The sequence below is a fragment of the Ammospiza nelsoni genome, chromosome 10 (assembly GCF_027579445.1).
Source record: "Ammospiza nelsoni isolate bAmmNel1 chromosome 10, bAmmNel1.pri, whole genome shotgun sequence".
NCBI classification, from domain to species: domain Eukaryota; kingdom Metazoa; phylum Chordata; class Aves; order Passeriformes; family Passerellidae; genus Ammospiza; species Ammospiza nelsoni.
Window position 1 is genome coordinate 19,482,167 of NC_080642.1, and position 24,692 is coordinate 19,506,858.

The 24,692-nt window shown below is 45.4% G+C and overlaps 2 protein-coding genes across 3 annotated transcripts in view; one reads left to right on the top strand and one right to left on the bottom strand.

Annotated features, from left to right (window-relative positions):
• STAG1 (STAG1 cohesin complex component) overlaps positions 1 to 10,295 on the top strand; it is a 149,680-nt gene extending 139,385 nt beyond the window's left edge. The window contains exons 29-34 of the mRNA XM_059479133.1: positions 2,061 to 2,266; positions 4,430 to 4,601; positions 5,638 to 5,748; positions 6,517 to 6,631; positions 7,906 to 7,986; positions 8,070 to 10,295. Coding sequence (XP_059335116.1) covers positions 2,061 to 2,266; positions 4,430 to 4,601; positions 5,638 to 5,748; positions 6,517 to 6,631; positions 7,906 to 7,986; positions 8,070 to 8,093 — 709 coding nt within the window. The 3' untranslated portion in view covers positions 8,094 to 10,295. The remainder of the gene's footprint in view (positions 1 to 2,060; positions 2,267 to 4,429; positions 4,602 to 5,637; positions 5,749 to 6,516; positions 6,632 to 7,905; positions 7,987 to 8,069) is intronic.
• Positions 10,296 to 12,555: 2,260 nt separating this feature from the next.
• The window catches only part of PCCB (propionyl-CoA carboxylase subunit beta), a 31,133-nt gene continuing 18,996 nt past the window's right edge, over positions 12,556 to 24,692 (bottom strand). For both annotated transcript variants that reach the window (XM_059479028.1, XM_059479027.1), the window contains exons 8-15: positions 24,215 to 24,335; positions 20,093 to 20,174; positions 18,474 to 18,597; positions 17,095 to 17,202; positions 14,950 to 15,050; positions 13,718 to 13,816; positions 13,480 to 13,573; positions 12,556 to 12,827 (exon numbers count right to left, since the gene is read on the bottom strand). In XM_059479028.1, coding sequence (XP_059335011.1) covers positions 12,706 to 12,827; positions 13,480 to 13,573; positions 13,718 to 13,816; positions 14,950 to 15,050; positions 17,095 to 17,202; positions 18,474 to 18,597; positions 20,093 to 20,174; positions 24,215 to 24,335 — 851 coding nt within the window. In that variant the 3' untranslated portion in view covers positions 12,556 to 12,705. The remainder of the gene's footprint in view (positions 12,828 to 13,479; positions 13,574 to 13,717; positions 13,817 to 14,949; positions 15,051 to 17,094; positions 17,203 to 18,473; positions 18,598 to 20,092; positions 20,175 to 24,214; positions 24,336 to 24,692) is intronic.

Genomic DNA, 24,692 nt, shown 5'->3' on the forward strand with positions numbered 1-24,692 from the left:
CAGCTGAATCTGATGATCATGAAAATAAATAGGTCCTTTAGGGCCTGATCTGTGCCAGCCTGCTGTGTTGGGATGAGTTCAGCCCTGCCCCAGACCCCACAGGCTGTGGTGACCATGAGAAGGGTCAGCACAATTTGCTGACATGTGAGGATTATGTGGAGGTGGCTCCGCTCCTGCCCAAAGTGCTCTACTGACAGGACAGGAGGGGGATGCTGGATTTGCCCTTTTCTGTAGCTCCTCCAATCCACAGGGACCTCTCCCCCACCACAGGGGATGCCTGTGCAGGAAGGTCCATGACCACCATCTGCTGGAGAAGTCTCATGTTCAGCATCACTTCCCTCCCTCCTGGCCCAGAGGCCCTCCCCAGACTCAGCAGAGGACTCTTGGCTGCAGCCAGAAGTGCTCTGGAGCCCTCAGAGTCTCAGGAACACGTGGCTGCCTGCCTGCCCAGGTTCTCCAGCTTGGCTTCCCTACCTCAACCCCCAAATGATCCACCCGAGGGCCTGCAGGTGTCAGGGCACTGCTCCAGGACACCCTTCCTGACAGGGTCCAGCACACACTGCTGTTCCACAGGGCTCCTGCTTCCTTCTGCTGGACTGCTGGCTCTTTCCTCTGGGCTAGAAAAGGGAGAAGCTTCCAGTTTGGGAATGAAGCAGCCCCATTGATTTAATTTAGTTTTTCTAGCCTGTTAATCTGGCTAATCATTTTATGAGTAACCTTCAGAAGTGGTGATAGCCATTTATGGATTTATTCAAATCTATGGATTTCACATAAAACTGTTCATGTAAGGTGCCAGAGTCATTCAGCTGGAGGAAAAGAATTTGTACTAACACTCTGTTACAAACCCATTAAGGCAGATACAGGCAGGGAAATCCTCAGGAACTGATGTAGGACGGAATAGAGGAGATTATCCTTGGAGGCACTTATTTCCATTTATTTCCCTCAAAGACACATTTGGTTTAGACTGGACCCTGACTTGTGGGTGTCAGCTGAGGTAGAGCCTCGACGTGGGTGAGGTCCACTGAGCTCAGAGTTGATAGGAAGTGCCACTGTGAAGCTCTCCCAAATGCTGAGCAGATGTCTCAAGTTTGGCATCCAGGCAGTAAAGAGCTCCCAGGTGGTGTCATTTTCCACCTTCACAATTTGGCCATAAATCTGCAATCTGGTTCTATAAATACAAACTGGAGGCAGAAAAACTTCTTCCTTTCCAAAACTCTTCTGCAGGTAGATTCTCTGAAGCCATGAAGAGCTCAAGTGGCACAGTTGGGTACCATAAAATAGAGAACACACTAAGATTTTTCCCATTGCTGCCAGGTTTGGGAATTAATATACACATGGAAAAGGGAAGGGGAAGCATTGACAATATTCAATAAAAGAGTAGACAGGAACCTGCTGTTTCTTGAACAAAGTTACACCATTCACTGAATCAAAAAACTGATGTGATGTCACCCTCCCATGAGCAGTGTGGCTCCTGGGCCTGTTCTGGGGCTGGGCTGTGTAACAACTCTGAGCTGCCATGAGCAACAGAGGAAATCCTGCCTTTCCATGTGGAATGTGTGGAGTTGACTCCCACTGCTGGCAACCTGGCAAGGTGGTGTTAAAGGAAATTGTGACTGAGGGGTGCAGGAAGTGATGCTGAAGTACCTGAGTTCTCTTACCAAACTTCTGAATGTTTGGCTCTGCAGCCAAACTCATTAGAATCACATTTATAGATTTGCATGTTCATTTTAGAGATTACATCTGATTCCATAATTAAATAATCAATGGAAAAAGAAAACAGTTTCTATGTCCTCCGTACCAGGAGGGTGTTGTTGGTTCCTCCTTTCAGTGAACATGTGTGCACTGGACTTTTCATGGCAGTGGACCATGTGTTCAAATTTCTTATGGAAAAATAAATGGCTGCATTTGACGAACCCATTTCTCTTGTTCCAGGATGCCAAGGGACATCCTGCATCCTTGCAGCAGTGGCTCTGATGCAGCCTGGCTGCTGACACAGCAGCCATATCCGGGTGTCTGTGGGGAGATTGCTGCACTCTGTACCCCTTGTCTTTCCTTCCCAGGCACACCTACCTGGAGAAGTTCCTGACAGAGCAGATGATGGAGAGAAGAGAGGACGTGTGGCTGCCGCTGATCTCGTACCGGAACTCGCTGGTGACGGGCGGTGAGGACGACAGGATGTCAGTGAACAGCGGCAGCAGCAGCAGCAAGGCCTCCTCCGTGAGGAACAAGAAGGGCCGACCCCCCCTCCACAAAAAGAGAGTGGAAGGTTTGTGAGGGCACAGGGCTTTGGCATGCTGGACACTCAGGAGAGGGGGCTCTACCAGTTCATGCAGAAACACGTGATACGTTCTGGATGTGGCACAACCAAGGCATCTGTTCTGCTGGATGTGTCTTTAATAGAAATACCACCACAGCTCCCTGTTCTTGTTTGTCTTGACCACAACTGGCAATCAGAACTGTTAAAAGATGTTACTGCTGGTGTCTGTGGAGTTACCTGCTCTTTCTCACTCCTGGAATGCTGGATTTCTGCCTATGGTTTCCCTCTGGGGAGTTGTTAATTCTCAGGGATTTGGAACAGATTCCAGGCAGAAATTCTGATAACAGATCTCTGTTGTTGCAGGGCCATTGGGAACAGTAAAAAGACACCATTTTTGTTTAAAATAGTACTGATAATCTAGTCTTGTCTGCATTTACTCTTCCTGGGACCTCAGATGTGTTCATCAGGAATCTGGCTGTGATAGCAAATTTCTTACAAGGCTGCATCTGTTCCTGGTCAATCTGTGTGCTGTAGTGTGGACTTTTGTGAATGCTAATTTGCTGTTCCACTATACAGTAGATGTGAGTGGGATCTTAAATTTCAGGGTTTTTCCAAGTTCAGTATCTATGGCAGTCCCTCAGTAGGAATGTAGTGTCCATTAGCCTGAATATACAGCAATTTCCCATAATATTTCTCAAAAGTTTGCCCATACAGCCAGGTCCATTCTCCACTGCAGCTCATGGTGAGCAGTCTCTGCACCAGGTCCTTCTCACAGCCAGCCTCAAATGTAGGTACATAAAATACTGGCTCCTTTCTTCAGGCACTGTTTTCCTTCTTTCAGGATGCCAAGATTTTCACAGAATTCAGCCACTGAGGTTTTCTTCTTTCCTCTTGTTGCCATTTTCATTCTATTCTACTGTATTTTACCAATATCTTATTTTTTTACCCTGGGGTGTGTAGTAGTATCTTTGTCTCCCAGTAAGGCAAATCTCAGGCTTAAGATGTAGTTTTTGGGCTTTCCTTATCTCATACTCTTTTTGTGTCACCCTCTTTCAGTGATCAGTAGAAGAGAGAATTGATTTCCAACACTTTCCATTTGAGAAACTTTTGTTTGTTTGGGTTTTGTTTGTTTGTGGTTTTTTCATTTTGTTTGTTTGTTTTTTTTCTTTAATTTCCACCCTAAAGGATCTAACAGGAGAAAGGTCACTGCAGAAATTACTGTGGCATCAAAGAAACATATCCAGTCCCCTCTGGTTCCTTTCTCACCTAAATCCAGCACGGACTGGCTTGGAGAACATTCCCTGTTGCTTCTGAGAGGAAATGTGCTCTGTGCCATTTCTTCAAAATGCCTTAAGAAAATCAACATGTTTTTTAAAAAAATTCCTAACATAAAAATGATTGAAATGTAAAATTGAGAATAAATAGGTAGCTTTTTAGATATTTATGCCTAAAGGGTAGTAAAAGGCAATGGAAGGGTGAGCAGATCCATGGAGATCCCCATCTACTTTTCTCACCATGCATTTCCTGTTAGTAAATCTGTGATCTTGTCATGTATTGTCATCTCCTGTCTTTCACTCCAGCAACTAAATTTTTTGTGTTTCTCTGCCTACATACTTCCTGCTCTAACCCATTCTCAAGTCCTCCCTCTTCCCTCCTCTCTGCTTTGCTTCCTTCCCAACATAAGCACAGGATCCCAGCTAGACCATCAGTCATCTTTATCTCATTTTTATTGCTAATTGTCACCTCCCTGCTCCACTCCAGTGGTTCTGACCGTTCTAAAGATCTGGAGTGACCAGATTTGGGGGTTTGTGCTCCACCTTGTCTTAGCTTTTAACTGTATCTTGGTTGCTGTAGGTGCATGAGATTATCAATCTCCAATTGTAAACTCAGGAATTGGGAATTACCTTGCTTGTTTATGTTCAAGATACCCAGTAGCTGAGGCCGTGCTGCAGTATGACTTTGTTTGCAATGGGGTTTGTGTTTGTTCCCTTTAAATTGTTGTTATTGCTGGGAATAGAGGCTAGTAATACTTAAAAGAACAGAATCTAAAATTAGAACTGAAAAACTTACAATTCCAAGCATTTATCCAGGTGATCCCTCAGTGCACACTTGTTTGAATGCTGCCCTGCATGTGGTCAGAACTGAGCAGTGATTTCAGTGTTCTCTCTCTAGATGAGAGCCTGGAAGGCTCCTGGCTGAACAGGAATGAGAACATCCATACTCCAGGGACACTGCAGACACCTCAGCTCACCTCCACTGTCCTGAGAGAGAACACCAGACAAATGGGAGAGCAGATCCAGGAGCACGAGTCGGAGCAGGGATCTGAACAGGATTTTTTACACAAGTAAGTCTTGGAATTTCAGCATCAGGTACAGTCAGGCAGGCAAAGGAATTGCTTGTGGTTTATAGGGATATTGTCAGCCTGTGGCTCCAGAGATACAGTGCTGATTTGCAAAGCCACCTAGAAATGCCTTGGCCACAGCTCAGCAATACTTGGATTGTCTTCAGGTCTCAGAAAAATATGTTGTAATGGAATAATAGTAGAAATTCCCTATGTTAAAACTATCCATATAGCCATACAGTTGTGGTCAAATCAGCCTAGTGCTTCTGTCCCAGGCTGGGTGGAATTGTTTCTTTGGAAGACCTGTAGATACTCTCTTTTCTTTCCCCCTGCCTGATATCAGAGTTAAGGTTCTCCAGACACCAGAATATTTTCTAAATTTCCAGCTGCTGAGCTAGTAATTCCTGATTTGAGGTAATTGCCCTAAGTTATCTATTCTTTTTGTCCCTTTGCTCCCATTTTATCACCTCCATTTAGAGGGAAAACACTGGTTATTTTCTGTCAGTGGGTGTTGGCAGCAGGTGCTGCCAGGATGCAGCAGGTGAGCACAGACCGGCTGTGGGTCACAGGCTGCTGGTGGCATCAGCAGGGCAGTCTGGAAGGTATTTACACATGGGTGAGGTACTGGCCCTTAAGTTGTAAAAGCCATTTGTTTTTCACATTGTGTGATATTTTTGTCACTTAGTAATTTGGATCCATTCTTGCTCATATTTTGCCTCATCTGACACACTAAAGTACTATTTAATAAGAAACTTTAGAGGTGCTCCTGCTCCAGGTGCCTGCCCCTAATGGAGGAGCAATGTCAGTGTTTCCATACCTGCTTTTATTGCAAGTTAATTGATTTTTTTTTTTGTGCACATACAGTGAGAGGAGACAGACTGTGGAAGGGAATGCAGAAGATGTGTACAATGGTGGATGGGATTTAATTATCCTAATCTGAAGCACGGCCAGACACAGAACTTGGAGACAGAAACTGCCCCAGAACAGGCAGCTCAGAACTGTTACTGCTGTGGGTCCTAACTTACTCCCTGTGTGTCAGTCCCCAGATGCAGATCTCGTGGCTGGGCCAGCAGAAGCTGGAGGATCTCAATCGAAAGGACAGGACAGGAATGAACTACATGAAAGGCAGAAGTGGCGTAAGGCACGCAGTGTAAGTGCTCACAGGCTGCTGCCCTCAGCACCATGTGCAGGACTCCAGTGAAATGTTCCCTTTCCTGCTCCTTGCCAGTGGTTTCTGTGCCATTTCACCCTTGTGGGAGAGCAGAGGGACAGTTTGCAGTGCTGGGATGGATCCAGCCCAGCAGTGCCATTCTCTGACTGTGGCCAGACACCAGGCCTAGTGAAGGTGCAGTTCCCCGTTCCTCAGAGGGCTCCATGGTTTGTGTGCTGTGTAATTCCCTGGGAGCTCTGCCCAGGAGCCAGTTCCTGTAGCTGTGCTCTCCATCCTTTTTGCCAAGGTGTCCCCCTGTGCAGTAATGGAGGAAACACACATGGGTGAACACTGGGGCACCACATGCTCTGTGCTGATCCCACCGAGTCCTTTCGCAGGGGGGCTGGAATCCTCACAGCCTTTGGAACTGAGCTTGAAGGCACTGCTGGGGTCCCAGGGCTTTACCAGTGACCCTGGCAAACAGTGTCACTCCTCCTTGGTAAAAGGGCAGGCAAACACAAGAGCAGTTACTGCCCAGTAACAACTGCAGTTGCTGATCACAGTGCTGTCAGTGGGACTTGGTGCTTCAGCCTGGGCCAGGGTTTGGGGAGGGGAGTTCATGTGTGATTTTCCTCTGTTTGGTATTCCAGAGAGCCTGTTGGCTTTACCCTCAGCATCAGCATTAAATGATAGGATTTGAGCATTCTTTTTAATGACAGAGATGGGAAGTTTTTTAGCCCAGAAATGATTGACTCTCTCTTTAATCAGACGAGGTCTAATGGAAGATGACGCTGAGCCCATCTTTGAAGATGTAATGATGTCCTCACGAGGCCAGCTAGAAGACATGAATGAAGAATTTGAGGACACAATGGTCATTGATCTGGTCAGTAAATCTTATCAATGGCAAGTTTAAAACAGTGGAAAACTAATTTAAAAGGAATTTTAGAAGTGTAAACAAAAATTTCCAAAATTTTGAGTCTGGCCTCCAGTTGTCTGAACATTAGAGTGGGAATGATGTGAGAACTTCCCAGAGCCTCCAGCTGCAGGCTTGAGCCCAGTGGGTTTGTTCCAGAGCCACACCAAGGAGCATTGCTTAATGTTCCTTCTTCCCAAGACTGTGTTCTTGGGCAGCTTCTGGCAGCAGCAGCATCACACACCTCAGACTTGTCAGCCCACAAGGATCAGGTTATGAGTTACAGGCTGTGCTGACAAAGCTCTTTATTGCATCCATGATGTGTCAGACTGGCATAGCCAATGGGTCTCTCTCTTTCCCTTTCCTGGTCAGTTTGGTTTTGAGGAGGTGGGCTGGGCAGAGGATCCTTACTCGAGGTCTCAGTAGGTCACAGCCAGAGGGAGCACAGGCACTGGTGTGTGGATGGGAACTCCTTAAACAGGAATTGCTCCCAAACAGGTCCCATCATCATTGGCAGCCTCAGTCCCTTCCAGTTCTGTGCTGACTGTTGGGAGAGGTTCCTTGCAGCACTTACAGCCTTAACTGGCCTCCCCTCTGGAAATGACTCCTCCCTTGCAAAATGGGATAAAGGAGCAGTTTACTTTACACACTTGACCATTTTTATGGCTGTTTCTCCTTTCACATTTAAACAATAAGCCCTAGGTTATATTAGGACTGGGCTACAGTGTCTTGGGAAAGGCTGCTGCATACTGAGGTTATTGCCAGCACTCATTTAATTACCAAGTAACATCCCAGGCAAGGAAGGAGTTGATGAAACCAGTGAGGCTCACACTTACTCCTGTGCTTGTGGGGAAGGACACCACAAAGGGTTTAAGCCTCAGAAATATTTCAGTATCTTCTGTACCCTTTCTGTTGGTTAATCCATTTTTGACCATGTCAGAGCTCATTTCACTATGAACTTGAAGCATAAAGAGTTAAGAGGAAGTTTCTGTGCAGTCTGGCCTAGAGTCCCAATACAGAAACATCCTTAAGTCAGCAGGAACCTTGGGCAAGTCCTTAACTGTGAGCACATAGTTAGAGTCCATCAGCTTTTACCATTCTTTCAATAACAAAGAGTGGAGGGAGCGCTGTCTTGTGTTTGCCCCAGAGGTTTTGTGGCACAGGGGAAGGTGGGGCAGGGACAGGGCCCTGTGGCAGGCAGGGCTCTGTGTGTCCCGTGCTGTTCCAACTCCCGTGTGTTGCAGCCGCCGTCGCGGAACCGGCGCGAGCGCGCGGAGCTGCGGCCGGACTTCTTCGACTCGGCGGCGATCATCGAGGATGACTCAGTAAGGGCTGGTTCCTTCTGCTTGCTTTGAGCTCTGCTTTGAGTGTCCCACCCCAGTAACCGCCGTGTTTTCCCCCTTTGCAGGGATTTGGCATGCCCATGTTCTGAAGTCTGGCGAAGACCTTTTACAAACTTGGAACTCTATTGTTTAGAGCTAGAGGCCTATATACTGTGATAGCTTGTATGAAAACCACATTTTTGATGTGATACGGTTTGATTTTTAACCAAATGATTGAGGTCAACCCCTTGGTGTAGTGACGGAGAGAAGAGGAGCTTCTTATTGACACACGGGAATGTTGGCCAATCCAGTCACCTCAGAAGGGCTGACCTAAAAAATCATTTGTATCCCTGTTCTTGACTGTCCTAATACGGATTTTTTTTTTTTCTGGATGAGGAGGAAATTTTAAATTGTTAAGACAGCTGTCAAAATAAACACTGTTCTACATATGTTTTCTGAAAACAACATTGAGTGAAAACAGAACTTTTTTAACTTTATTTTTCTGCTGTACAATTTAAAACGGTTTTAACATTTGCCTTTTTATGTTTTCAAAGCTAGCCATTTTTATTAAACCTATGCCTATCAGCCACTGACTAGCAAGGCTGCTGTAAGCAGGTCGTTCTGGCTACAGAAAAGTGTTTTGGAACACACTGGATTTGATTAACATTATGGTACGCTTATGTCCTCTCATAGGCATGGAGAAGAACACTCTCAGAGAAGAGGTTAGAATTCTAATGACGTGCATCTCTGCCAAAAAATTTCAGATTCTGATATGATAAACCCAGATTTTATACTCTTGAGAAGATTTATTTTTATTTATAATGGGACATAAAGTAAGAGATGTCCATGAAGCCACTTTTCCAACAGATGCTGTGTAACATTCATTTTATATAGCACATGGGGACACAAAACCAGTAAATTTTCTATTGGTACTTGCTCTGTGCATTTTTAGCAACTTATACCAGCAAATAAAGTATTCTCAGTAAAACACACAAATGGTTCTCAAGTAATCACTTTGCTGTTTTTACTACCTACTTCAAGCCTGCCAACACAAGGTACATAAACAGCAACTTTCCTATTAAAAAAAACTAGTTCAAGGGTGGGGGAAAGGATCACTTTATCATACTAAAAGTAATTTTAACTGTACCATAAAACAGAGTCTACTTTCCATGCCGTAAATACCCTTTTCCGCTATTTTTGTAAATTAATTTTGCCAGTTAGAAGTACTGTATGTGCTGCATAGAAATTTGTGCTTAGATGGTGAAGTTCTTAAGCTTACAATGGACTACAGCTACATTTTCAGTGTTAACTGTGCATATTGAGAGTAATTCTTTGGAAAAAAATATGATTTTTCAAAAAAGCTAAAAACATCAAAAAAATTACAAAAAAACCCCAAAACATTTGCAGCTAATTCATTGTACTAAGATATTTTTCAATGTCTTCAATAATTTGGAATTTCATTATGCTTCGATTTTATGACTCGATGTAGTAGCTGCTCCTTACCCAGCCTGGCCTGGCACCAGCAGTGCTGGCCCTCCACAGCTCCAGATCTCCAACAATTGGCCCCAAAAGCTTCATCTTTCTGCACTCAGTAGCAGTTGGGATACAAAGCAGACTGACCCACTTGGAGCACAGCAGTTTCAGAGGTGCTTTGGTTTTAGCAACTGCAGAATAATCACGGAGCTTTTTCTGTTTCAAGCTTTCTGGACACCAGCCCAACCCCTCAGTGCCCAGCATGGGCAGGGAAAGAGCCCAAATTGACCCAGCCCAGCACCTCACCCAGCTGAGCTTGGCTCTCACAACACGTGCAGTTCTCAGACACGGTTGCCAAAAATGTTTGACCAGGTAATTCAGCCATTCCTTAGTGTGGGTTGGGGATCTATTAATCCAAGAAGTAGCTGGAACTTTATAAACCCTGTTACCTCCCTCTGTGCACCCCCACGGCCTGGGGGCAGGAATGGCTGCAGGACCTGTCCCAGGGTCACTCTGTGAGCATGGTGGCACAACAGATGCTGCCCAGTTTGAGTCAGAGTCTCAGACAAACCTTGTGCTTCACAGTCCTCTGTGTGGAAAACTGATTCCTAATTTAACATTGTAGAATACTGTATAACAAACATTTATTATCATGGTACCTGCAATGGGTCTCCAGTTCAGTTTGCAGTCAATAGGTTTTTGTATTATGAGTGTCTCCTTGATTGGTTTTGCTAGTAATTCTGTAAATTGTACATTTACAATATGAGGTTTTTTTTTCCTTTTGTACAATTTAAAACTGATGCTTCACCTTTCATTTAATAAACTATTCAAAATCATGAGTATGATGAGCACCCTCTTCACTATAGTTTTTTTTAAGTGCTTGTTTGGACCATCACATTTTGTCATCCCATGTAGTAGTAGGAATTCAAGGAATTATTAAAGGCAAAACTGACAGGTAGCTTTCATGTAGTCCAGGCTTCACAACCAGACCTGTACTCCACTCCCTTACCCACTCAGCCTCCAGAGTGATGGAAACCCTCTCTGGGCTTCTTTCTCCCCTCCACCATCATGTGGTTTGGTTGGGGGGTAGAGGGGTGGTGAATGTGGGATTGCTGTAAACCTGGGAAGGCACCACCCCAGATGCAAGAGCTGCACTGCTAAAACTTACAATTTCTTGAAATGCCACAAGGTTTGAGATGAAGTTCTCTCTTCTGCCCTATATGTCTGAAGTGACCTGGAGTCTGTAGGAAGAAACTGCCATAGCAAAGGCTTCAAAGTTCTAACAACCAGCTGGGCTAAATGGAGTTTCACAGATTCCTGAAACAAAATGTCCATGTTACTCCCATGTCTCAGGGAGCAAGGTGCTATTTTTGTCCAACCCATGAAAGATTTCATCTCTGTAGTGCTAAAGAAAACTGACTGCTTTATCACCTGGCCCACTTCCTAAGGAAAAAATCACTGGAGTCATGAAAAGGAACAAGATGCAGCTGCTGAGGCACAGGGCTGATTCAAAGTCTCAGCTACTCCCAAGACAAGAGTCTGAAAGCTCAGTCTCCAAATGCTTGTAAGTTATGGCAACTCCTGCACTGAGGAACACATTAAGTAACTAACTTGCCTTGCTGCTAAGTTCAAGGGCTACACATTATTTAAGGGATTTTATTTTGTACCTCTTGTTTTTTTAGGTGACTGGACTTCAAGGAAATTCTCAGAAGCCTCATCAAAGCAGCTTTCAAACCTGTTTCCAGCATGTCCTGGTAGAGCAACTGCCTGTTTGGAAATGGAGAGGATCTAAAAGCCCAATTATTGTGCTGGCAAGAGGTTGGAGTCTGTAGCAATACTGAGGTTAGGAAACAACTAACAAAGCTGTACTTTCCTCGTTATGACAAGTGAGTTTCTGTTTCTCATGGATTGTTTCCTGACTCTGGGCAAGCTGAAGAAGCTGTGTATGTATCCCTTCACCTATCACAGCTTCTGCCTCTAAACCTGCTTTACCTTTGGAAAATCTTCTCGGGCATTATAAACCCTTACAGTTTTCTCACAGTTAACTAGGAACTCCCACCATGGCCATGACACCCCCCACAGTAACAGCTGAATTTACCTTCCCCTGTTGCAGCCAGCTCTGTTCCCTGGGACAGCACCAGGAGCCTTTTCATACAGAAGCCACACAGGACAGCCAGTGTGTCTGCAGCCTGAAGGTGCTGCCTCCCTCCCATGCAGCCAAACACCTGGGGAGCTGGAACTCCTATTTGTACTGCTCCTTTTTTATTGTGCTTTTAGATGATGTTCAGCTGTTGCTTTCCCCCCCCCAGGTAGAGGCTCAAGCTCCACAGCTCTACTCACTGCAGCTTGCTGGGAAGAGAAGCTGCCTGGGCCACGGCTGTCCTAGCTCTGCTCCTTCAGGCTCGTGCTGGGTGTGAGCAGCAGCAGCTGCAGTGCAGGTAGGGAGGCTCTGTCACACAACAAATGCCAGTTACTCAGGGCAGCCAGGTGCCCACAGCAGCAGCACCGAATGTGACAGTGGCTGTTCCTCACTGTTCTGGGGCTGGAGGGAAGCTGCAGCTTCTACTGAGCAGGTGAGCACAGGCCCAGAGCTGATCAGAGTAACACCTCCTGCAGTGGTTCCTGGCCAAGCTGGCAAATAATCCCAGAGAAAGGAGGCTGAAGGGGCCTCTGGAGGTCTCTGTTCCAGCCTCTGCTGAGGGGGGAGGGTATGCATGTCCCACCAAAACTGCCCTTTTTGTCTGCTGTTCTTAAGAGTGGACTGGCTGTGCCTCCCCTGTGCCACCCACAACTGAGTCTGGGATCAGCAGGGCCTGGAACCCAAGCTCATGATTTTCCTCTCTCAGTCAGTGGTGGAGCCAAATTCCAAAGTCTGTGGCAGTGGAATACCCTTGAACCCCACAGGGGTCCAACTTCCCTTGGGGTGGGAGGTGGTTCAGGCAGGACTGAGCCACCTCCAGGGCCTACAGAATGAGGGAGCCAAGGAATGTTTGACCTTGAGCAATTAGTAACAGCTCACCTGCAGCAGGCAGGGCAGGGTGTGTTGAGTATTAACCACCAAGAAAGGGTTTAGAGAGGCAAACTGGTCAGACCCCCAGGTTAAATATATGCTATGATTTATTGATGATTATTGGCAAAAATCAAAATTAAAAGAACTATTTCTATTGCCAAGCAGCACTCCAGTAACCAGAGAGTTAACCAGAACTCATATTCAGAATGTCTCCCAGCATGGGCAGCCCCTGCTCACCCTCACAGTGGGATGTTGGCGTGTTTCTTCCAAGGACTGGACTGGGATTTACTGGCCAGGACATCGAGGTCATGGCAGATGCGAGTGCGGGTGGTCGAAGGCTGGATGATGTCATCAACAAACCCTGCAAAAGATGAAAACAAAAAAACCTTCAACCTGACCAACCATGAAGTGTTTGCCTCCCAGCCTTCTGTGCCTAGGCTAACCCATAAGTTAGCAAAATCAAAACAATAGCTGGAATAAAGAAGTTCACAAGTTATAAATTAACTACATTTAAAATAGACTGAGAAGGAAACATTCCTGAGTCTATTTTTTAATTCTGAATATAACTTGCCTTTTAGAGCACAGTTACTGCTCCAAAACTGGAAGTAGAAGCAATGGAAAAACTTGAGAACTGAGAGTTCTGGAGAACATAACTGGCCCTAATCTTTCTTCAGGCCACTGCTTTGCATTGAGGGCAGTATAAAAGATTGTCAAAGCACCTGTGCTGTAAAGGAAAAGGCTGAATTTTGAGACACCTTCTACTACTGACATCATTGAAAATGCACTTCACAGAGCAGTCCCTGCTTTTTACCAGGCTCTTTGCAGCTGAAGATGTGTCCTGTGTCCAGATGTTGTCCACATGCACAGGCTGTGGTTAAGCATCACCTTTCTAACTCAGACACAACTACCTTACCTAAATAACTTAATTGTTAGCAAAAGGTTTACTCAATAGCACAACTTTATCTCCATGCAATGCTAAACCAAGTGAAACACAGTGTGGGAGACAACCATACCTCTTACAGCAGCAGGGAAAGGGTTTGCAAACTTATCCACGTACTCCTCCTCTGCATTTGCCTCCTTTCCTCTGAAGATGATCTGGACAGCACCCTGGGAACAGAAGGGCTCAGTCAGTGACAGTTCCTCAGGCCGTGCCCTCCAGGTGAGGGAACATTGCCCTGCCATGGTGCTGGTAGGGCTCTGGTGCTGCTGGCAGGGCACTGCTGCACCCCAGTGAGGAGGGCCTGGACTCACCTTGGCTCCCATCACGGCCACCTCAGCTGTGGGCCAGGCGTAGTTCACATCTCCTCGCAAGTGCTTGGAGCTCATCACGTCGTAGGCACCTCCATAGGCCTGTGACACAAACCAGGGCAGCCACTCCAGGAGTGGCCCTGCAGCAGCAACAGCCTGCATTGCTCCTGCAACCTTTCCTAGTCCAGAGACAAGCAGCTGGGGCTTTTCTCTGAAGGAAAGCGTGAGCATCTCCACTTTGTGGCAGCCATCTCCTAGGAACAGACACCACTTCAGCCAGAGCCCCAAAAAAGCAAGGAAGGGGGCTGCTGACAAAGCCCATTCTGCAAGGCAGGCAGGAAGGGGTCAGTGTGTACCCAGCAGGCCTCAACCTGCACCCTGCACATGCACACAAACCAAGCAGGCAGTGCGCTTCTGGAATTTCCCGGCCAGGGAATGCAGCACTCAGGCTCTGCAGTGCTCCACTCTGGAACTGGAAATGCTCCAGACAGCAGTGATGAACAGATACTGCAGGACTGCAGAGCAAACTGCAGTGCAGTCCCTGTCAGGGCAGTACTGAACAGTGCAGCAGGGCTGCAGGATGGACAACTACTGCATGGAAATAGTTGGAAAAATCAGAGAAGGCAAAGAACAGAAATTTCTTCTTGATTTTTGCCATGACAAGCCAAGAGAGTATCAGAAAAGCGAGCAAGAGGGGCAGAGCAGCAAGGAGAAGGCTAAGGTTGTAAGGTGCCAGCCCCAGAGCTTATGGCAGTAGGGTGTCAGGTACCTTATGGAGAAAGGAAGATGAGGTAGAGCATAGCAGAATTCTGGGGAGGAAAAGAAGCCACACCAGTGTTCAACCTGCAGACAGCAGAAGACAGATGCTGGCTTTGCAGAGGGAGGCTCAAGAGGCAAGAAAGCAGAATTGCTGCAAACAGATGGCATGTCCTTAGTGAGACAGGCTGGGTAACACAGGACAAGTACTTGAGTTAAGGCTTTCCAGAGAGAAAGCAGGGAGCAGAAACTGGGAGTTCCAGATGGGTACAGAGACAAGAGGAAGGAAGGAACTAAGGTCTGGGAATAGAAGTGGCCTCTCATAATGTTATACAAGGAGGTGTTACCAAATGGGACAAACAGAGATGTGACAATAATAGAAAGCACCACTGGGACAGACGGACAAAGCTTGGTTTAACTAAAATTGCCACTAGTTCAAAAGGAACTCTGGAAGACCTCCATGGAATTTGCCAGCTTACCTTTCTAGTGATGACAGTGATCTTAGGCACAGTTGCCTCTGCAAAGGCAAAGAGCAGCTTGGCACCATGACGAATAATCCCCCCGTACTCCTGAGCCGTGCCTGCAAAGGACAGGGAACTGCTTCACTCCAGGGAATACACACAAGCCCATCATCCATCACCAGGAGCAAACCTGACCACCACCACAGCCATGTTAATACCCTGGAGAAGACCATGCCAGGCAGTGTTCTCTGCAAGACACTGAGCAACTCAACCATCAGAGCAGCAGCTGTTTGTATGGAAGGTCAGAGAAGCAAAGCTCAGCTAGATGGAACCTTCATAGGAACAAAATACATTTAGAGCATCTTCAAGACTCCAGATGTGACCAGCAGGAGGAAAGAGAATCTGTTAGTTAATCTGAGATTTCTAATGCTAATGGGCTAATCTTGCCAAATTCCTTAAAACACAGCAGTTTTTGGATCATAATCAAACCTCAGGTCTCATCTCTTCAGGTTTGTCTTTTTTTTTCTTCTTCCGTTTATCTGCTTTCAAACCAAATTTTATTGTGTAGTAACAATCAATATTTATTGTGCAGTAGCAGTCACTACTTTGAATTAGCTATATGGAAACAGTTCTTGGATTCTGAGCAACTGCTCAAATCTGGATTGCTGGAGTGTCTGCTTACACCAAGCCACTGCCTGGTCCATACCAGGGGAGGTGGCTGAGCCTACACTGGGGAGGAAGGAGAGGAACTCCTGGTTAAAATGTGCCAACTCCATTGTGTTAAAACAGGAACTGGAATGTGGAATAGTCACATTCTAATCCTTTGAGAACTGCAGAGGCCTCAAGGTAAACCATGGTTTATACAACAGTATTAACATTAGATTTGATTGTATAACATTTATAGTCCTCTCTCAACCTGTTTTGTAATGGGTCATTTTACTGCTACCTGCTCAGAGAACCTGTGCTGAAAGCAGGCCCATCACAGCCCTTTCCTCACTGATGTACCTCTAAACACAGTCATTTTCCACTGAGAAGTGTCTTGCAGTATCAAAGAGCCTTTAAGAAGCCTGAGCATGAGGCAAGCACATTGTCCTTTACCTTTATTTTGAAGTTTTACATCACTGGAACCTAGGAGCTGGAAGCTATTTTTCTGTATCTTTTCTGTCTTTCAGGTTTTCTCCCTTCCTTCTTCTTCTTCTCTCTTCTTACAGAATGTGACATTGAATGGGTTTAAAGGTTTTCTATGTTCAGTGGTCAAAGTCTATGTTTTGATAGTGATCTTATGCTGCATTTACTGTTTTGCTAATGTTCCTTAATTTTCTATAGTTTTCCAGTAAACTTTACTGGTTTTTATCTCTTGAAACTATTTGGTTGGGATTTTCTCCTTTGTGTCTACCCAGAGCCCTAGGTCTGAGTGACAGGGCTGTAACAGCCCCTCTGGGCAGCAGGTGCAGCAGATGTGGGTGGAACATCCTCAACTGGCCCCAGCTGCCACTGCTCCATTCCCAGAGCCAGCAGTGAACTCTCCCCTCATCCTGTCCCACAAACAGGGACACCACTGGACTGCCTCCCCTGGCCCAGCACAGCCTGTGCAGGGCCTGCTGCTGCCACCCTGCCCAGCAAGAGCTGTGGAGGGCAAACAACACCTAAAAACACAGCTCAGCATTTACCTTGGTATAATACAGCCATCAGTGTAACCTCACACCACTCAGAACAAGGGCAGCATCTCCAGGGAATGCAGGTTTTCCCCTTGCACAGGTCACAGTCACAGCTTTTGGCAGTAGGACAGAGCTTTCCAGTGCATGGTGTCCCCAAGCCTGGCCCTGGCAAACTGGCCATCCCAGTGTGTCTGGCAGGCTGCTGGAGACTGCAGTATTACCTGGCTGTGTGATGTGTCTCTCTCCTTAGGTAACTCCAGCAAAGCCTTGTGACTCCTGACACACTGGTTATTTAGGCACTATTTCATTTTCCTGCAATTTCTTGCACATTTCACTGTCCTTTGTGATGACTACTGTAGTTAGAATACAGAATTTCTCTCCCAAAAAGTGGGAATTTAAAACCTGGTTTAAGTCTACCGTAGCAAAAGTCTTCTCCGAGTTCTGAACATGGATTTTTAGCACCAACACCACCATGCACCACGTGAACTCTAAGGGTAAGGCATACCTGGCAGAAACCCAGGAACATCCACAAACGTGATCAGGGGGATGTTGAAGGCATCACAGAACCGAACAAAGCGGGCTCCTTTCACAGAAGAGTTTATGTCTAAGCACCCTGAGGTTAAGAGCACAGAAAAAGGGGTTAGCAACTCCAGGGATCTGCAGTAATTCAAGGTAACTCAAAATCACACTATTTTAGCTGTATTGTCTTCTTAAAACAAAGGAAAAGCTCATCTGTAGATAATGTAGAGAGAATCTGCCATGAAGCTTTCCTGGTTTAGAACTAAGATGACAGAACAAGCTACACTCAAAAGCTCATTTCATTTTTCTGATCCTGTGTGCAAAGACTTTCTATCCCAAAACATAACAGTTTAATATCATACATGTAATTTAAAACACTTTTCTGTAACTCTCTCTTCATTAGTATTTTTCAGATCAGTCATACTGAAAGGTAACAGAGTTCTCCATTAAAAAACCACAAACATTAAACAGTCCAATAATTTTTGAGAAAAATCAGCATTTCTGGTAGACACACTGTGAAGTGTTTCTGTTTCAGTGCCATTTAGAATTATATTATTTACAACTATATTAAAACAAAACACATTTTGTATCAAAGCCTCTATATGAAGTGTTAAAATGAGCTGTTAAAGTTTAAAATGCTAAATGAAGGTGAAATTTATTTTAAAACCTTCTGTCTAGTTTCTTGATGCTCATATCTTGTAGAGATGAAATGAATGAAATACCATACTGGGTCATCTGATTTTTTCAAACAAATAGATACAAGAATTTTAAAAAATGAGAAAACCACAATGTTCTGACTAGGGAAGGTCACTTCAGAAATTACTGAGTAAGGAGAGAAAGCAAAATCCCTGACAGTTATGAAGGGTGATATTAGCTAGAGCTGCACGTGGTACCTTCAGATCCAAACCATGTGAGGTAAAGAGCTCCACACTTGTGCATCTGAAGGCTTTGCACTGTTCACTTACAGTGAGATAGCAAAGTCCCCTCACCCTACAGATGAGTTTTAGGGTTATTACTGCCATGGAAGGAAGTGTGAGGTTTCCATGCTATGGTTACCCCAGTTAATTACAGGCTGCTGCCAAATGAGTGGTGCTCTTCTCCCCACCCTGTGTGCAGCTGCTGCTCCTCCTGGGCTGGATGCAGCACTGATTTAATCACCTGGGAGCAAGATCACCTTGATAGCCACTAAAGAAATGGTTTGCAGTTCATTTCACAGCTGTATTACAGTGAGGTTCAAGACAAAGCAAGCAGTGGAAAACCACAGAATGAGTGGAGGAACACACAGCACAACAGCTCTGACCTTATACAGTGTGCAGGGAAAGAGACAGAGGCAAGGCACTGTGAGAGCTCACACTGGGCTCTAACCTGAGGCTACTTTGGGCTGGTTGCCCACGATCCCAACGGTGCGTCCGTTCATCCTGGCAAAGCCAACCACGATGTTCCTGGCATAGCTTGGCATGATCTCAAAGAATTCCCTCTCATCCACAATCTGCAAGGGAGAGGCAGGCAGAGTATGCAGTATGAGGCCAAACAGAGGTGCATAAATACACAGGCAAACACAAACTCAGCTACCTTAGTATTGCAACTTTTAAAAGAGTTCTGAACTTGCAGAATTGTGAAGGAAAGAGAGAGAGGGAAACCTTTTAGTCTTTGCAGCCTTCACTGCAAGAATTAACTACAGAAACTACCAAAACTGTCAGTTAAGTGTTCCATCAGGGAACACCTTTATGACTGAAGGGAGCCTTTCTTCCTGGCTTAGAACAAAATGCAAATCACATGTTAAGAACTTCTTTCTCACCTCTTAATTAGCAACAGCCTTACAGAGCGATTTCCAGTGATGAAACAGTACTTCCTGGAGCCCAGAAGCTCCCGGTGACACATTTGATGTAATCTCGCTCTCTTGGCAAGCTCAGAGCCCTTTCCTGGAGAAGCCAGCGCAGCCCTGCTGCCCCAGGGTCAGTGCTGGCCGTGCCCCAGGGAATGCAGGGAATACAGTGCCCAGGCAGCATCCACCTGGAACCACACACACCCCTGTGGCTGCACTTCCCTCGGGCTGGAGCTGTGTGTGCCCTGCCAGGGACACCCCTGGTGCATGAGGCACGATCAGAACTCAGCACGTTCCAGGAGATCAGAATCATCCATGGAGCAGTAGCGACACCTACACATGGCTGCCTGGGCTTCCAGCAGGATTCCCCAGTTCCATCTGTTTTTGGCAGCTGTTCCCAAATACACTGCAGTGTGCCAGTCATTTCATTAGCCTCAGTTTTAAAAAGTTGTGAAAAATGTAAGCAGTATAAAAGTGGTGTTACTTCTTTCTGTAATACTTCCCAAAATCTGTGGGAGGGCTTGAGGGTTTTCTCCTAATTCACCTAACAATTTCTATTACATGCCACCTTTTAACTTTCATTACACACAGTGCTGAAAATCACAGTGGAAGAATCCAGGGATTAAAAATACCCTGAGCTTGCTTTCACCACTAAAATGAGTCTAAATGCAGCCAGTTGCAAACTTTGTAATTTCAAAAAAATAGACATGTATTTTCTTGTACTGCATATGTACATTATCTCTTAGCATAAACAGGGAAGGGTAAATCTCTGCATCCTGGGTACTTTATTACCTTTATACAGAAGTGCCAGAATCCAAGACAGAAACACCAAGGTTCAGGGAGGGGCCAAGCAACAGAACTCAAGGGGGGTTCTGACCCCAGAAAGAATTAAATTGCATCACCCTGCATCTGTATATAGAGCATAAGATGTATCCTGAAAACAAATCTTGGGATTCTGTTAAAATATATTTTTTCCCCTGCAGTTTTTGTTGCCCATTCACAGGTAGCTACTACACAGGTAGAAAGTCACTCATGAAGACTGAAATAAATAAGTAACAGTATCTATATCTTCAGTGCCATTCTCCTGGTTTCTGTGCATTATTTAGACCCAGAATGTAATTAATATATGCATCTTTAATGTGAACACTGTCAGACTTACGGAGTGTATGATATCCAGCATATCATAGGCTTTGGCTGACTCACTTGGGACAATGGTGTCCAGCTCTGGAACAGGACGGTCACTGTGGAGAGCAAGTGTGAGCAACAACATTTAAAGACCAAAAGAACACCAAGACCAAAAATTCAAGTAAACATTTCCACCTCTCAGAAACTTCAGAACCTCCTCAGAGATGGAGAAAAGAACCGAACCGGTTCTGTTAATCTCGGGCAGCCTGAGCAGCCTCCTGCTGAAGGAAACCCCTCTTCCAGAGGCAGCTGTGCTGAGGAAGCCCCGAGCTTCCAGCGGGGCTGTGCGGACACGGCCGGGAGGCGGCCGGGCTGCAGGGGGCACTGCCGGCTCACGGGATACACGGGTGTGGCTGATGCCTTAAGTTTTAGCTTCCATATTTTTCAGATTCTCTACTGTCTTAGTGTGTGACTCTGAACTTCATGTTAAGTGTTAGTAATTCTCTTCACAGGGTAGTTAGACAAAACAATCCCTTTCCAGCTTGAGAACCAAGGACAAATGTTACAGCCTCAGGCCCAAAGTATAAACAACAGCAAATTGAGGAGAACAAACCAGGAGATGGAACTTCATAACCTGAAGCTGTAATTGGACAATTGACCCCAAAATTCAAATGGACCAAAACGTATAAAAGTGTGAAAACTTGTGACCAGTCGTCCATCTTGGGCAGAGCCACAGTTGGGCTCTGGTACTGCCCAAGGTGTATCCTTTTAGGGCCTTTTAATAAATACCTGCTTTATTCCTGTAACTCTGTGTAGCCTCTGTTCTGGGTCAGCCTCTCAAGGCACCCTGGGGGCACAGCCCAGAGGCTGCAGGGGACACGGGGCAGCAGCAGCAGAGCCCAGTCCCTGCAGCTGCCAGGCAGAGCCCTTGTCCCAGGGCAGCCTGAGGCTCCCTGTCACACACAGCACCTCAGAACTGCACACTCACCTGCCTGCCCACGCTGACATCTGGAGCTCTGAACACACTGAGCTGCAGGAAACCTTTCCATGCTCATTTCCCCACCCCAAACAAGCAGAGAGCAGAGAAATCATACAGAGAAAACATATCCACCCTGTGTCTTCCCTTCACAGGCTGTGTTTAAAGACTCTCCTGTTTCTCCACTTACAGTGACACATTTCCACGTGGAGGTTTCCTGTAACACAGATGCCACCCCATCAGCAGTGACAGGATCAGTTCCCCAGCTTTGATCACATTACCCTCATTAGGGATCCACTCAGCAGTGGCACCCACGGGGTCTGAGGATTCAGTGCAGGGTGTCAATTTTTATCAGTCACCACTGAGAAGGTTTCAGGGAGTATAATATTTGTGCTATTCCATAAAAATAGTGATCTCTGTAACAAATGGTGTTTCTATGGGAGTTCTTACTGAATTAATATTTTAACAATGCCATGGTTTAGTACATTTTGAATAAGACAACACAAGGCTCTAGCCACACAATTCAAAACTGAAGAAAGTGATGTGCAGTTTGACAAAGTCAGACAAAAGTTTAAAGTGCAGCCCCATGGCTGTCTCTGGGCTCCCTCAGACACATGGGATGAGGGAGGCACAGCCCCTTGCAGGGAAGGAAAGAGACACAGCCATTTATAGAACAAACCTGACAGCAACACTTCAAGTGCTTTTTCCATACAAATACAAATATTGCACACAAACACTTCCATAAAATGATAGAATGGAACCTTAATCTGAAGAAGCTAAACTTGTTTTAACATACTAAACTGTAAGATAAAAACAATTCTAAACTTCCTTGAGTGTAAAGTAGATAGAGATGTGCTCCAAGCTCTGTCCCACACAGCTCTGTGACCTGTGGTACCCAAAGGATAGCAGTGAAAAGATGAAATTATTGCTCCCATAAATTCACAGTGCTGAAGGAAATTTTAACAGCATTAAAATACTCATCAGCAAAACAAAGACATTATCCAGGACACCATGTTTGAAAATCTCCTTCAAATATCTACAGACACAGGACATCTGGAGCTTGCTGCTGCACTCACTGGGCTTCAGAGGTGTTTGTCCCAGCTCCCACTTGGTGGGACAGAACTGCTGCTCATTGTTACAGCCTGTGACAGCTGGAGACACCCTCACCAGATGGACACTGGGTTTCATTCAGTGCAGAAGTCAAACTGCTCTTGGTTACCAACAGCTGGCAATAACCTCCTCCAGAGGTTTGTAGAGACACAGAGAGAGGTAAAATCCCACCATGCCGTGGAGCAAATGCAATGCATCAGACACCTCCCAAAGGCAGGGGACATCTCACCAGGGACAGCTGGGTACTGCAAGAAGCTTGTGAGCCCTTGGAACCCAGGCCACTGCCAACACACACTCACCAACACAAGCTTCAGCAGCCAAGGCTGGCATTTTTCAACACCAAAAACAACTTACCTGAATAGAGGGAAAAACAAACCAATCAAACAATCCTCAACAGCCCCAGGACTTCACAATAAAAGCACAAGTAGGTTACATTTAATTTGTGGCAATTTCTTGTGTGGTGCAATAAGAAAGCAATCACTCTAGAGGAACAGACTGGGACTGGAGCAGCTGTAAGGATCAAACACATCAATCCCAAGCAGAAGGAATCTATTAAGATGTCAGTTTGTCCAGATGAAATAATACCAATCTGTGCATTAGAACAATAAATGGAAGAGCTATTGGAAATGCTGCTATAAAACCAAATAAATTTAACAAATATATTTGCCTTCACATGTATAAAGGCTACTAAAATGAAGTTCTTAGTACAAATTGCTTTTATTATATCTCATGCCTTGTAAAAGATCAGTTTTTTTTTTTCTTAAGGGACACAAATCTCTTATACTTTAGTAGCTACAACCTCACTGCTTCTCACAAATAAAGCAGTTATAAAGTACATTGATTTAAAAAATGGACTGTTGCTTCTACAGTGAAATTAAAACACCAAAATCAAGTCTGTAGATATCAATTATCCCAGTAAAACTTGTTGAATGCTTATAAAGACCATGATAACCTCAAAGATAATCCCCCAATCAAATACAAGAGATTTGCTTTGGTTTTGTCACTAACAAACCAGAGCAGCTGAGAACAGAACAGAACCAGACTGGCACAGTTTAATGAGCTCCTAAAGATCAACACCTACCTCAGCAAAATTTAGGATTAGTAATTAATTGACCTGTCAGGCCATTCTCTAAAAGAAAATGGCAAATTTCTTTTTTAAAAAGTGAGAAATGTATGTCAGGGACCAGCACAGTGATTTGTAAAATCAATCCAAAAGCACCTCCTCAAACAAACTTACACAGACACTGAAAAGCACAATGAGGGATGAAGAGAAAATAACCTTCAGACTCACAGATTAAAATCATCACACATGAAGAGCCACAAGACATATCACACACATGTGAGGAGCTGAAAGGAACTAATTCAGGCATCACTCCCATGCAGGAGAATGCAACAGCCTCTTGAGGGTTCCCTAGGGAAAGGCTGAGTTTCGAGTGCAACTGGAGCTTGGGTCAAAATGCTTTTACTCCACTGACATTCTCTGCCTTCCAGCCCTAGCAAGGCTCTCTGCTCAGTGTCCTGTGCTGTCTCTCTGGCTGTCTCTCAGCTCCTGGAAAAATTCCCTGATAAAAGTCCAGACAGTTGCCATTTTTCCCCTCTTGAAATGGCTCAAGTTCTTCCTGTATTATGTTGCCAACTCCACAATGAGCCCAAGACAAGTACATAACACACAAAGCTTTCTGCCTCCTTGTTGCCTGCCCACCTCTAACCCTTACGAGCAGAACTCATCCAACAGACACAGCTGACAGAACAGGGCAAGTTCTCCCCACTGCCACTCACTGTGCTGTTTCCTACCTCTCTTGCTTGTTCTAAGGGACTGGGCAGCCCACCTGAGCAGAGATTGCTTTTCCCAGCATTCTGCACACAGCCTGGACAACAGCCCTTTCAGAAAACAGAATTAAACCTAACAGCGAACACACACGTTGGAACACTTCCCATATTCACATAGAGAATGCAGAATTATCTGCCAAGATCCCAGATACAGAACACCCCTATCTCTGTGCCCATAAGCCAGAGAAGCCATGAAATGCAGTGGCCAGAGAGCCCAGAGCTCAGCCAGGCTGCCCTTACCTGGGATCATGGCACTCGCACACTGGAGCTGGGTCCCGGTTGCTCAGGGGTAAATAATTAAAGAACTCCCGGAGGTTCAGCAGAGCATCGATGTCATTCTCAAAGGCTCTGTGTGCAACTCCTGCACAGACACAGCACAGCAGGTATGGAAATCATTGTGCAAGCCTTCCTTTCCAAACAGATATCAATAAAGATAGAAACAAGCAACAGCAGGACTCTTTAAACTTGAGCTGTTAACAATCAGGAGTCTTAAGCCACCAAATCTGACCAGCTAAAAATATCTAGAAAACATGTGCTGTGTCAAACTTCCTCCAGAACAGGTCTGCATTGTTGACCTCATATGTCAAATAATGTGCAGTGGTTTATCAGCTGGCACAGCCCTACCTGGACTCCAGCCTTCTGGAACTCTGACTGGGTTACTGTGCTTGGGTTACACCCAAGTGTTGGACTACAAGTGCTTTTTATAAAAGGGCTGGAT